General features: G+C 42.0%; 1 protein-coding gene across 6 annotated transcripts in view; it reads right to left on the minus strand.

The window, feature by feature from the left end:
- Positions 1 to 14,836, minus strand: part of CPM (carboxypeptidase M) — a 96,973-nt gene that overhangs the window by 35,183 nt on the left and 46,954 nt on the right. For 5 of the 6 annotated variants that reach the window (XM_022571578.3, XM_089920977.1, XM_089920981.1 and 2 more), the window contains 4 exons: positions 9,299 to 9,471; positions 7,728 to 7,912; positions 6,861 to 7,031; positions 3,190 to 3,342 (listed from right to left, as the gene is read on the minus strand). In XM_022571578.3, coding sequence (XP_022427286.1) covers positions 3,190 to 3,342; positions 6,861 to 7,031; positions 7,728 to 7,912; positions 9,299 to 9,471 — 682 coding nt within the window. Of the gene's footprint in view, positions 1 to 3,189; positions 3,343 to 6,860; positions 7,032 to 7,727; positions 7,913 to 9,298; positions 9,472 to 10,524; positions 10,717 to 14,836 lie in introns of those variants that run through there. The other variant, XM_089920980.1, reaches the window with a different exon arrangement.

Consider the following 14,836-nt stretch of genomic DNA (forward strand, 5'->3'; position numbering starts at 1 on the left):
TGAACAAACACAGACCATTCTTAAATACAGAATTTCTATTAGAGGAAAACCCCATAGCACCTGCCAAATATAAGCTGCCTTTGATCTTATACGTCTTTTCAATATTCTGTCCAGGCACCACCAAACTTTTCACTTAGAAGGAAGTGACTGTTTTACCAGAAGAGATATGCTGAAATCAAAAATTGAAAAAAGACCAGAAGATCCAAAGAGATGCAGAGACAGCCAGCACTATGACATCAGGAGAACAAAAAGCAAAATTTTGAAAAAAGCTCAGATAATAAGCAAAGGAGAATAAAATCTGAGACTTAAATTTTGTGGCCACATCTGGAAATGAGGGGCAGAAATGTAAAGCTCTCCTTCCCTTGGGGATGTATCAAGCTCTGTGGATGAAAAGCCCGTGCTGGGCAAGGACTGGCCACAGCGCAGAGTCTGAGCCGGTGGTACTCGGGAGACTGTTCACTCCCATGTCCCCACCTAATGATTATAGCTGCCACTGACTTTGGATCTGATAACAGATGCGTATCTGTGTCTCACAGGCTTCTGGAACTCAACACATACCAGATTCTCTCAGGTCCAGGTTGCTTAGGTTTCTGGATGCTGTGGGCCATCCCCCAAACCTCTGGGTTCAGATCTGCTCTGAGGAGTTCAAGGGAGAGAACAGCAGCAGGTAATATCACGTCTTGCTCATCTTTGCTTCTCCCCAGAGAGGGAACAAGCAGGACATTCCAGATCCCTAGAATTCACACTCAACTTAATGTCTGCCTTACCGTCATCCCAACAGGAGCCTAGTCAACCCTCTAAGCATGACAACACAGCACCAAAGGACCTGAGTTTAGATTGAGGTTGGCCGTGAGATTTAATTGAAAGAATGACCCCATCGGAGCCTTAGAACAAGCTGGGGTAAGAAAAGGCATATGCTATTACTCCCAGCTATCAGTTGACTAAAACCAGTCGAGACAAGTGGCTTGCAAAGTTTCACACAGGGGCAGATGACAGAACAGCTTAGGCCTTACCCAGGCTCCTGCCGTCTAGGCCTAGTCTTTCCATTAGAGCAGGAGGCCTTTCGTTCCCAGACAAGGTAGGCCAGAGACTTTGACCCATCTGGAAATCTCAGAGACCATCTTAGCAAGTGGTGACACTGACCCAGTGAATGTGATGCAGCTTGACAAACATCAGTGATTTTCTTAAACCAGAGCAATAGCGGTAAAAAGATGTTTGCTTCCATTACTCACAATCAAAGATACTCTTTGGCTTCCTATTGGGCACCAATAAGGAGAGAACCTCTCTATCAAGTAACAGTAACCACACTGTATCAGTGTTTTGAAATAGGGTTTCATTATTAAACTAGGAAACAAAAACAAAACAAAAAACCCTGTCTTAAACCACAGGGGGTAGGGTTGATGTGTTAATATATACATATTTTTTTTAAGTAAGCTGTGCACATCTGATTATAGGGATAGGTAGATGTATGAATATTCTTTATAAAACCTAGTTAAATGGACTAGTAAGCACTTTAAATTAATAAATAACAATGGTTAGGCTGTAACTTGTATGTTATTTAACAGTTGACAAAGCTCCTTCACTGGCAATGTTATTTCAGCAGGATACTTCAGAGCCCACCTTAATTCAGGGCTCAGTAAATAACCTTTCCAGCTAGACTGAAATTCCGAAGATAGCAGTGCAGTTCATGGAGTGTATTTCGTGTTCAGTTGCACTCCCATGCTGATGCTTCTGAAGGAGGAATCTTAGAAAAGGACAGAGTATACACTAAAAGTTGATATAGGTAGAAGTACAGTAAAAGTAGAAATGTGCCTCATGAGAAAAGTCAAGTAGAGACATACCAGAATACAAAGTCTGGTGACATAATGAAAAAGGAGAAAGACCCAATAATAAGCTTAATAAAAATTATTAAGATGCTGGTGAAAAAGAAAGATGACATTTCGTAATCTCCCCCATCAACCTACCCCATAAATGTCTCAGCCGGTTAGATGCAGCTCTGCCAATTCAAAAATAATCTTTGTGTACTTGTGTCACGGGGGTGAAGAGGTTGGGAGTCAAATATGAAAGGGGGAAGGAGTAGCCATGGTAGGGATGTGTGGCCAAGGGAAGCTCCTAATTTTCCTTGCTCTCAGCCCTGTACCCCTCTGCTTCTGACTTTTCCCTACCTCAACCGTCTCCATCTCTTTTCAGCAGGTGGGAAGCTTTGGTGTGAAGCATGCAGAAAATCCAGCAATTATGCAATTATGCAGCAGACCCACGATGCAAACCTCTTCAACACAAACACACATCCTCCACTTTGGCTTCATGTGGTAGCATAACTGTCGCCCTAATTCCTGATACCTTTCTCCCCCAAGCCGTTCTCAATGGAGAAAAATAACTAACCCGGGCAACGCAGAAGAGCCTTCCACACCCTGCCGAGGATTCCATCATCATCACAAGCAATGTGTTGCTCTAGTACAATGGTTTTCGAAGAGTAGTCCCTGGACGGGCAGCGTCAGCATCACCAGGGAAGATGTTAATCATTCCAGACCCACTAAATCAGAAACTCTGGGGATGGGGCCTGGCAATCTCATTTTAACAAACCCTCCTGGTGAGTCTGCTGCACATGTTTGAGAAGGACCACTCTTGTCACATTAAGTCTGCTCATCTGTGATAAAGGCCAGACAGCCATCAAAAAACAGGCTGCAAAGACTCCCAATGCCAGGTCATTTGGCAGAGTTGAGGGGTGGGAGGGGTTGAAGCTAACGGTGCTAGGTAACCACCCCAGTTCTAGAAGAAATGCAAAATGGCATGTCCAAAGTTCTCTGGTCTGTGATATTATATGGCAAGTGACAAGCAAACTTGGCTTCTTTCTAAATGGGTGATAAATGTAACAGAGTAACAGCCTGTTTTCCTGATCTTTTGCCAGATTTCCAGGTCATTCAACTTGTAAAATTAGAAGTACCCTGGATTTTACACCCGCATATTAAAGTAACACACACCATGCTTTCTCTTATATGAACCGATAGGTGCTGCACTTCTCACAGGCTGCAGATGTTCACGCAGAGAGAATTCTGAACCATTGTTCTGGTACTAAAAATGAGGCTATACCTAGAAAACATAAATAGGGGCTTGCATTTTCTCAGCCCAGAGGGTTTGCCAGATGCTATATTTTGTGTTAACAGGAATTAATAAAAAAATCTTACAAACCTATGTGCACCTGCTTTATATAGTCAATCAGTGAGTCTTTGTTTTCGTTCCAGAAGCTTGGAAGCTTCTCCTTGCGAGGATATTTACAGCATGACAGCTCCAACGTAATTTCAAAACACTGGGCCCAGATGTAGTTGTAATCTTGCATTCCACCTAAACACAAGCATATTTAATTTTTTTTAAGTCTGAGATTGGAGTGAAGCCAAGTATCACGTACCTTGGGGACAGGTGAATCAGACAGTGGTAGTGAAAGTACACGTAAACAGGAAAAGATGAATTTGACATATTAGCAAGTACAATTAGAGCTTGACATTTTATTATCCAGGCATGACAAAGCAATCCTAAATACTCCCATATGGGTAACTGAATCAGAGCTCACATGTTTAGCTGTGCATCAAAATTAAGTGAGGGGTAGAGGAAGGGTCCTTTTTAAAAATCACAATTGCAAAAAGGATTCTTCAAGGGTTTCCCTGGTGGCGCAGTGGTTAAGAATCCGCCTGCTAATGCAGGGGACACAGGTTCAATCCCTGGTCTGGGAAGATCCCACGTGCCACAGAGCAACTAAGCCCGTGTGCCACAACTACTGAGCCTGCACTCTAGAGCCTGCGAGCCACAACTATTGAAGCCCGTGTGCCTAGAGCCTGTGCTCCACAACAAGAGAAGCCACTGCAATGAGAAGGCCACACAGCACAACGAAGAGTAGCCCCTGCTTGCCACAACTAGAGAAAGCCCACGCACAGCAATGAAGACCCAACGCAGCCAAAAATAAATAAATTTATTTTTTAAAAAAGATTCTTCAAGTTACATTTCTTCCTAAATTACATTTTAAACAGATATAAACTAGAGTGATATTTTCTTTTAAAATATTTCTACAAACCATTCATAAACACATTTATTCTGTAAAGCTAAGTATATGAATTTGGAGGAATAATAATGCCAGTGTTTACTGAGTGTTTGCTCTTGCTAGGTACTGTTTGAAGAGCTTCACCATCCACTCATTTAATCCTCACAGTAATTATCACTCGTATTTTACAGATGAGGAAGCTTAATCACAAATGGTAGGTCATGTGCCCAGGGATTCTTGCCAGTGAATGGCTGAGACTGGAGCACAGGCCATCTTCCTAGCGCCCCCATGCTCTCAGCCATCACATGGCACTGCGTTTGGGGATGAGAGGGAAGGTGCCATGCTGATTCTCAGGGAGCAGGGGAAGACCCAGGCCCCTGGTACTTCTGGGGTTACCACTGCCCATGCTCACTTTCTAGTTCTTACCTCTCAACACCCTATTTTCAAAGGGTTATAACCGTATTTTATAGTTTCTAAGATGTAAAACTTTTCATATTTTAAAATCTCTGAATTGGGAAGTATCTTAAATTTGATGGCTGAATAACATCATTGGGTTATTAGTTTGGCTGGAAACTTTTTTCTTTCTTGGTGGGACATCTTTTACAATCAGCGGCATCTTGGATTTGAAGAAATATGGTAACTTTGAAGGAAGTAGTCTCTGCCAGATTTTAATTAGTTATACTTGATATCTGCCCAGTGAAATACGTATTCTCAATTTCATCAGGGTATTTGGGAAGTAATGAAGTAAAAAAAATTTATGCTCATAAAATGGTCAAAATATTACGTCAACATTGAGTAATATCTATGTACGTACAGATTTTAGCCAGGAAGAATTACTCTGTCCTTTCTTTTCCTTTACTTACAAGTTTTGTATTTCTCTCTGACCTCATTTTCACCAGGAAATAGAAGAAGGAAAAAAGGAAGAGAGAAATGAAACAAAACAAAAGCCCTTGGCTGGATGGCTGTGTCTCAGGTAGAAAGAAGTTAAATGGCAAAACAGGCGTGCAAAACAGGTGTGCAAAGCACGCTGGATGGAGAATACCAAGTGTGGAGGGTGTGTGCCACTCCAGATAATGCCAGTCAGGCCTGGCCGAAAAAGCCTCCAGGCTGAGCCAGAATGCTCTAAGCGCCTCAAAGTTTCTGGCTCTGCCCTCTTTTTTTCTCACAGAGATACACAGCTGACAGGCACACTTGGGAACAACTCCCAATGGCAAAATTAGGTTCCTAGTTAATCTCCCACACATCTGGATCTGTCTTGAAAGTTACAGACAATGCACATGAAGGACAGCACTGCCACTGGGCAGGAGGGGGCCCTCTCCTCTCTATGGAGAGTAGTGAGCGGGGACTAGGCTACAGCCCTGTGGTGGGAGTGGGGAGGCTGTCTCCCGGACACCAGAGAGAAGTTTGGGATGTTGTGGTATCTGGCTGGTCCTGGCTCCTCTCACTTGTGGTCTATGCTTACTTATGATCTGGAAAGCTGGCAGAGACCTGCCCAGACACAAAAGTCCCAGTTTGTGCAAGACTACTTGATAGCCTGTGCGTCCAAAGTGACAACTGAGGAAGTAGGCTGTGTGCAGAAATGCAGGATGGGGGTTGCTGTTGGTAGGGTCAGCTGACCAGTCTGGAAGGGGGCACTTTCCACTGAGGCAGTGGAAACCTGGTTCCAGCCCACTGTCTCCCCTCTCACCCTTCTGTCCTAGGTCCCTCCTACTCTGTCAATTTCCAGACTAGGACTCTGACACCCCTGGGCTTCTGCTTATATTATTCCTTCTGACAAGAACACCCCTCCGCCACGTTCCCTACATGGCCAGCTTCTCACTCCCTCCCTCGCCTGGCCGTCCTGTTCCAAGGGAGAAAAACTAGAAGGCTCTTTCGTTTAGCCTGCAAAGTGGTTTTAAAATCAGGAGACTTCATGGAAATATCCAGCTTGCTTCACAAACTGGAAGATCTGGCAATATTGCCCCCCACTGCTGCATGGCAATAATTACCTTGTTCTAAGTAGCAGCTGTCCCCACTGGATGAGACATAAGCATTACATTTCTCTAAGGCCTTCACTACTCCCTGATGTATTTTGGATTTACACCCCTGTGATACACTGTACCTTTTCTAAATCTCTACTTTTAAAAATTTTTACTTTTTTTTTTTTGGCTGCGTTGGGTCTTCCTTGCTGTGCGCGGGCTTTCTCTAGTTGCAGTGAGCAGGGGCTACTCTTCGATGCGGTGGCGGGCTTCTCATTACAGTGGCTCTCCTTGTTGCGGAGCACGGGCTCTAGGCGTGTGGGCTTCAGTAGTTGTGGCACGCAGGCTCAGTAGTTGTGGACTGTGGGCTCTAGAGCACAGGCTCAGTAGTTGTGATGCACGGGCTTAGTTGCTCCGTGCAACTGAGATGTGAGATCTTCCCAGACCAGGGCTCAAACCCATGTCCCCTGCATTGGCAGGCAGATTCTTAACCACTGCGCCACCAAGGGAAGCCCTAAATCTCTACTTTTATTCACATTACATGCCATCACAATTATTTATTTGTATGTTGCTCTTCTCTATTAAACTTGGGCTTAATATCTGTGTCCTGTTCATCTTTCCTGGCACAGTTCCCAGCTCAAAGGTAAATGCTGAACCAGTGTCTGAAGTTAGGAGGCTTTGGCAGTGGGGAACATGTCTGAGCATCTCTCAAATGATCAGTTCCCCTCACTGCTCTGTGATATTAGCTGACAGAGACATGACTGAAGGGACTGCACTGTGCCTAACTTTTGGCAACTGCTGGGGTGAAGGCCAGCTGGCACCTCTGGGGGAAGGCAGTAAGGAGAATAGCAGAATGAAGAGAAACTCACCTTTGAGTGGATACCAAAAGTATCCATTTACAATTCCACCAGGAAACTCTATTTTAGTTCTACATGGATTTCTTTTCCTCATGTCGGGATTTCTTGAAGCGTAGGTACGTGCAAGATATTGAAAAACATCATCATCAGGGGTTAAGCTCCGAGAGTATAATGTTCCAGTGGCTGTACATGAAAGACAGACCAAGACCTTTTAGTTGAAGTTATAGTTGGAGGAAACACACACCATATTAGCACACACATCATCACATCACACACAAAGGCTCTAATTTCCTAGTGAGATCCTCTACCCACTTCCACGAATACTCCCTTTACTCCTGTTCCTAGTTTTTAATGGACATACAGAAGGCAATATTACACAAAACAACCATGTCCATGTCTAAACTCCTCAGTCAGCTTAAAAGTTAAATACCTTCTTAGTCACCCTTGCTGATTTCTGGAGGTCAGTAAACTTTCCTTAGGTACTGTAGGGATTAAATGAAGCCACTCGAATACTTTAAGTCATTGGTACATACCTTATCCCCCAGTTTTAAGAGGAATCAGGAACTATTACTTACATGATTCGTTTTATTTATTTATTTATTTAGCCGTGTTGCCTTTTGTGGGCTAATTTAAATCCCAATTTTACTGTTTCACTGATGAATGTCAAGTAATCCCGTGTTGTTATCAGTTCAGCCACCTTCCCCATCTACTGTTTATAAATTGTAGGAAGGATAGCTGGGGGTCAAGAGAATGGGGCTCTTTCTATCCCTGCCAGAGAAGTTAAGTGGGGAGAGGAAGAGTGTATCCCCATTCAGAGGCAGAGAGTTTGCAGTTTCACTCTGGACTTAGAAAGCAAGAGCTGGGCCCAAGTTTGCTTACCTGGAACACCATTATCAAATGGGTAACTGGCCACCAGGGCACCACCGTGGAGGTTTGCAGAAAGGACAAATGTCTCTGTATTCAGCCACTTCATGACTGCCACAGTTTCAGGCTGCCTTGGTACAGTATTAAATTCAAAAGCATCGGGGAAATTTCTATTCAGGTCATAGAAGTTACTATTTTCCCTTTAAAAGAAAGAATTTTTTAGGGTTTACTATTGCTGTCTGAGGGAGCAGATTCGTGCAGTGTGTAGACCTTTGCTTTGGGCTCCAGGTGTTTTTCCAAATATGAATACAGAGGTGGTGGATGGTTGCCTTGGCAGCCTCCAGTGAATCACAGCTGGCATTCACACAATATGTTGTCCCCTCCCGTGTGACTTGTTCTTGCCAATGGGAGAGTAGTGATTCGGATGTAAGCAGAGGTCTGATAAGTGTTTGCATTTCGGGGCTTTTGCTCTTGACACTCCCATTTGGGAACCCTGAGACCCCAGTGCTATCCACGTCAAGGGTCCATGTGCAAGAATGAGGGACCCAGGTGACAGCCAGAACTGAGACTCTAGAGATACGGTCCCAGCCAGACCCCAGCTGAAGCCCCTGACATCATGGCATAGAGATTAGCCATCCCTGCTCTGCCCTGCCCAAATTCCTAACTTACAGAGTGGAGAGTAACTAAAGAGTTGGTTGTTTTAAGTCCCTCAATTTAGGGGCAGTTTGTTGCATAGCAATTGGTAACAGAAACAACAGGAACATGCTATTTTATACAAACGTATTTCTGAAAAGCGGACTGGCCATGTTTAAATAGGCTAAGAAACTTAAACGTGGGAGGGAATCAAGAGGTGATTTATTAATCTTTGGTAAAAACAAATTTTTAATTGCACAAATATCAGTGTTTACCAGACATTTGAGAAATTCCAAACTTCCTGAGGCTGCTTGAAACACAATAAACTTTAAATCAGAAATACTACAAGACTCACCCTTCTTTGTGATTAGTTCGTGTGCTGGCTTAATAAATCAACCTGTTTATTGAGGGCCTAGGTACTACCCTAGGCCCTGGGATTTAACAGGGATGAACACATGGGCAGCATTCCTGCCCTCAGGTAGACATTAAACAAGAAATGAGACATTAAAGATTGTGCTATGAGGGTAAAGTGCCAGGTGATGTGAGAATAATTGGGGCTCTAATATCTGATAGGTTAGGGAAGGAGGCTTTGAGGAAATGCTGTTGAAGCAGGGTGCGGGGGGAGGGGTGGGAAATGCCAGGGGTGAGAAGGCAGCTGGTGGTTGCAGAAGATGAAGGGAGGTCTGAGCGGCTGCAACAGGGTGAGTGCGGGGGAACAGGCAATGAAGCCGGAGCAGTGAGGCAGGCGCAGGGGTAAAGCAGCCTTGCTCAGGATTTTACTTCTCAAGGTCAAAGCAATGGGCAGCCCTGAAAAGTTTCCAGCACAGCAGCGACATGACACAGGTTATGAGATGGTTCGCTAACTTCTCTTTACAGGGCGAAGGGGTCTGATCTGATGGGGGGCTTTTTATGCTTTTGTTGTTTTAAATAAAGATAGACTAGCCCGTGCTTACCTTCCCTTATTGTAAAAACAGTCAGGCTTTAGAACAGCTTCGAATCCATCTGGGTTCATTGAAGGCATGATGTGTATCCGGGTACTATTAATTAGATTTGTGATTTCAGGGTCTCTTCCGTCGCTGGTTACGAGATACTCAATTAAATGGAGCAGCAGTTCCCGCCCTACAGCCTATAGGTGTTAAACAGAGAAGAGGATATCGTTAGGTGAGAGAAAAACAGTCCCCAAAGCACAAATTCCCCAACAACAAGCACTACACATGATATGTGAGACCAAAACCAGTTGTCAGACCACCGTTTCTCTGGTATACTGACACTCTGGCACGTGGCAATCCATCACTGGTGTGCTGCAAAACCTTTGTGAGTAAAAGGTTTTTTTTAAGTTAACTTAAAAAAAAGTACCTATAAGTAAATAATTTACTAAAAATGAATTAAGAGTGGAGTAAAGGTTATTCTTATTATCCTACTTCCAGTTTGTCTGTCTTCCAAATACTTCCTGGAGGGGTGGCGAGAGGGGGAGCTAGAGATCAGGCAGGGCGTTGTGCGCCTCCACAAGCATGCCTGACACACGGGAGAGCCGTGGTGCGTGTCTCGGTGGATGATTCGTGGAGAACCACTGCAGTAGATATGTAGATTTTAATAGAGAAAAATCTGAATTTGTAATATGCATAATTTAAGTAGGTTAATTTAAATAGGTCTGATTTTCATATTCCCCCGTTTCCAAGTTCTTTTATCTCCAAATTCCCCTCTTGCACGTTTGTGCAGTGTTTGCTGTACCTCTGTATTTCTGATTTCCACATCCTCATGTTTCTTTGGCACAACATCCTCACAATTTTTTGCCATATCTGCATATTATCTATACTGTTATTTAGTTTGCATTTTCTTTAAATTGGCTCACTTTTTACTTACATTAAAAATAAGAAACTTTGTATAATTACCATTTTGCTAGATATGTTTCTAATTGCATAGTAAAATAAAAGCACGACTGAAAATAAACATGGTCACATTCACCTAAAATTACCTTATGTACCAACAATGATTGGGAAACTGAAGGCCTGTGAAAAAGCTTGCTTTATAATCCCCAAGGGAGAGATTTAGTTTTTTTTTTTTTTTTAAAAGGAATTCACATATTCAACCTTATTCTAGAAAGATTTGATTAGGCTATATTACTTTTCCCCTGTAATCCTGAGTTCAAAGATTCTGCTTCTAAGTAAGGAATATTTACCTCTTACATGTGATCAGATGTTGTAGAGCAGTTAGTATATGGGAAATCAGGGCAGCAGGTGGTTAAATAAGGACAGTGCTTCTGGTACATTAATGAAGGCCGTGGGCAGGAAAAGAATTTTCATTTATGACTGCTCTGTAGCAATTCATTGTTGGGACAAAGGATGAGCAATTCCATACTTTATGCCCCTCGCTGGCAAGCAAAGAGATCACATTTTATGAATTTGTTATCCTAATGAACACGGATTAAAATGGAACTAAGAAAATTTTAAATATGTAAATTACACATTTATAGGTAGCCATAAAATTCAGAGTAGAAGTAAATTCCATTCTAACTGCAATTTTTTTCCTACTCATGTCTATCTTCTTCCACCACTGTGATTTTTGTTTTTACAGTCAAAATTGTCACTTGAAAAAGGTCCTTACAAACCTTACAAAAGGTGCTTAATAACCAAAAAAGTCAAGTGAGTCACACACTGGATTTCCAATTCAGTGTTTTGGAAGATCACGCACATTTGGACACTCCTTACTGGCTTCCCTGAAACCAGAGGAGGAGGGGCTGGCAATTTCAAGCTGTGAAAGGTGGCTTTAAAGGTGGACAGTGTAGTTGGTTGAAGGGGCTTTTCTGGACAGGGGTTGGGGAAGAGAAAAGGTCAAGGAAAGAGAGAAGGAAGTGAGATTTCTAAATGCTGGTTGGAGACTGTAGGATGGTTCCATTAGAGGGACGTACCAGGAAAAACCTGAGGCCCCTCTGAGTCCCAGGTTAAGTACCAAGTGAGATATATTGGAATCCTCGCATGGTTCTAAATGTGAATTTCCTCTTAACTATCTGAATCCTACATTCTGAAGCACGCCCAAACTCAAGACAGGAGTTCGCAGTTAAATTCATCCACCCACAAGAAAATGAAAACAAAGAGTAAGAAGCTGTGATTAAACTATAGAACTAAATTAAGCAACTGTGGTGGTGTGGGTATAGGATAGAAGGTAAAAGTTAAGGTTTATAGCTAACGGCAAGGGTGGGTGCCGGGGGGAGAGGAAAGGAGAGGACAGAAAACTTTTCAAAATGCTAATTCCTCCACTTTTCCCAGCAATGGGTCATAGGATATTATCCAAAGTTTAAAAAAATACATATTTCAAATCATTATAATTTCAGTTTTTCCTTTTTTTAAAAATTCTTTTTTTTAAAACCCCACATTTGTTTATTTATTTTTTTGGCTGTCTTGGGTCTTCGTTTCTGTGCGAGGGCTTTCTCTAGTTGTGGCAAGCGGGGGCCACTCTCCATAGCGGTGCGCGGGCCTCTCACTATCGCGGCCTCTCGTTGCGGAGCACAGGCTCCAGACGCGCAGGTTCAGTAGTTGTGGCTCACGGGCCTAGTTGCTCCGCGGCATATGGGATCTTCCCAGACCAGGGCTCGAACCCGTGTCCCCTGCATTAGCAGGCAGAATCTCAACCACTGCGCCACCAGGGAAGCCCAAAGTTTTTCCTAATTTTTTGACTTTAGAAGAATCTTCCGATAATTTATTATTTTGAGAAAATACCAAGTTCACCAATTATTTTCATTTCACTTCAGTTCTATTCTGTTAAATTCAAGTAAAGTTAAACCTCATACTTCTTATTTAAAGATAACACGTATGACACACATTTCATTTTATATCCTTTTGATTCCTCTCATTCTATTACTGTAGAAATAACATAGATGTCTAGAATACCATCTGGCAAATACTAATGATGGTGATTTCTGAGCGATAGTATTCTGAATAGTTTTTATTTCCTCTTATTTTTCTAGTATTGTTTTTAAATTAAAGAAAACCTATCTTATTTTTACAAAAACAATAAAATCATGGTTCTTTCAAGGTAACGAATGTGTGACCAAGGTATTTTCTGTTTGTCTCCATATTCCAAAACAAACCACAAGTTCGTAACTGCAGAGGGTGAAAGAAAAATCTTGGAAGTATGATAAAGAACCAATTAAGAGTTAGATAATTTAAAGAAATGGTGAGGTAAACAGATGCAATTTCAGAGGGAGTTAAACAAAGTCCTCTTGTTTTCTTGGACCATATTTTCCTGTCTCTGTAACAGCAAATTTATGCCACATATTATTCAAGTTAATTCTTCTCAACCTTAATATAAATGTCTCAAACACTCATTCATGTTTTATGTATAGACCTCCCTTCGTTTAAAATTAAGTCTTTGAATATGAAACCTTAGAAAGACTAAAATTTTAAAAAAGAATGTGGTCAAAACTGTTTCCGTTAGCTTAACCAGCCTTTCATTAAGCTCCTTTTGTGAGAGTGTGGACTTAATGAAAGAATCCCTAATGAAGAGCCTGAAAGGCTGGGTGAGCACACCAGCTTCTAGAGTCTTTCTCTGATAATTCATCCGGTCATTAAGATGGCAGGAACCCAGGATGGACCTAGAGATTGTCATACTGAGTGAAGTAAGTCAGAAAGAGAGAAATATTGTATAATATCGCTTATATGCAGAATCTAAAAAAAAATGATACAAATGAACTTATTACAAAACAGAAACAGACTCACAGACTTAGAGGAGGAACCTATGGTTACCGGGGGGAGGGTGGGGGAAAGGGATAGTCAGGGAGTTTGGGATTGACGTGTACACATGTCTACATTTAAAATAGGTAACCAACAAGGACCTACTGTATAGCACAGGGAATGCTGCTCAATATTATGTAACAACTTAAATGGGAAAAGTGAAGAAGAATAGATACATGTATATGAATCACTTTGCTGCACACCTGAAACTAACACAATATCGTTAATCAACTATACTCCAGTATAAAATAAAAAGTTAAAAAAAAAAGATGGCAAGAACCCAGAAAGCAGAAAATAAATTCTCTATCAGTTTTTCTTCAATTCAGTCAAGTGGGAATTTGTTAGACAGATAAAAATCAATGTTCTAGCACTTCTAAGAACAATTGGAAAACAATTTTGAAGCAACAATCCACAGCTGGGTAGTGTATTGTACGAGAGTGAATTAGAGGGCAGTACCAACACTTCAGCTCTCCTAATCGTGGAGTCTTGAAATGCTACACTGTAGTGCAGCTTCTGGGGCTCCACATGGTAGGTAACAGACTTAATTCATTTGTCTTAATGCCTAGCTAAATCCTTCATCTTCAAATATTAGCCTAATATTACATTATCTAGCACACTTTTCTGTGGCCTCCCCAAGTCTGGGTTCCATGACCTACCTAGGTGGTCCTTTAACTCTCCTCACCTGTGCTCTCCTGACAGTGTTCACACATATTACAATGGCCTGACCGACCCTGACTGACCCCCACCCCCACCCCTCAACTTGAGAAGTGGCAAGCTTTGTTTTGTCTTGTTTTAGTAAGTTTGGAACCTCTATTGCATGTTGACTACACAGCCCAAGATCTTCCAGGATAGGCACAATCCTGGATATTATGTCCTGTTGTTCAGGTAGAACATTAAAATACCCTCTAAATATAGACATTTAGACATACAAACTACTGTCTAAATGTCTCTTATACCTAGAAGGTGTGCAAAAAACCATTTAGCCTTTATTTTTGGGTTGAAAAATATGATCAGTATTATCCATATTTTTGCAGTTTTTCCTCTCCATTATGTATCTGGAATCCAATAAACTATAAATTAATGCCACCAAATGTGAAATTCTAAGTGTGATGTGGGTATTTCAGAACTCTATACCCAAATAAACCATTCATAGGAAAAATAATTCATTGATGTTTAAGAAACAGAAGCTTAAAAAAAAAAAACTCTAGAAAAAAAAAGAATCAGAATTGGCAATTCAGTTATGCTTAACAGACACAGACTGAATACCTCCCCCCATACTTAAAGACCATGGGCCCTGCAGTCAAGGGAACCTGTGGACCCAACCTCTCACCTGCACTTTGCCTGCTCCTGGATTAGCTTAAAATTCCAGGCACCTGACTTTTTAAACACATAGTCATGCCTCACTTGGATATTTCCATTAGACAGGGATTAGAGATGTCTTAACAATCTAGAGATTGCCCAGATATAAAATTTTCTTTCCTGCAAAAATTTTAAAACATGGGATGGCAGATAGGCACAAAACATAGAACAGGGAGGGCTCGAGGAAGGAGCAAGGAGTGATTTTCCAGGCTTCTCTCCTGCACCCACATTTAGGCTGAGGGTACTAGATGTTTCCATTTCCAGGGGATGGTCCCAGCGTTCATTAAAGCTCTGATTTTAGATTATGGGTAATAGTTTACTACAAAGCCAGCCAGTAGCAGAATGAGGTGTCAGAGGAGGGCGAGGGGAACAAAGACCCCGCTCCCAAATGATGTGAATATT

The sequence above is a fragment of the Delphinapterus leucas genome, chromosome 11 (assembly GCF_059928025.1).
Source record: "Delphinapterus leucas isolate spDelLeu-1000000601 "Yukka" chromosome 11, BTC_Dleu_Yukka2, whole genome shotgun sequence".
Taxonomy (NCBI): Eukaryota; Metazoa; Chordata; class Mammalia; order Artiodactyla; family Monodontidae; genus Delphinapterus; species Delphinapterus leucas.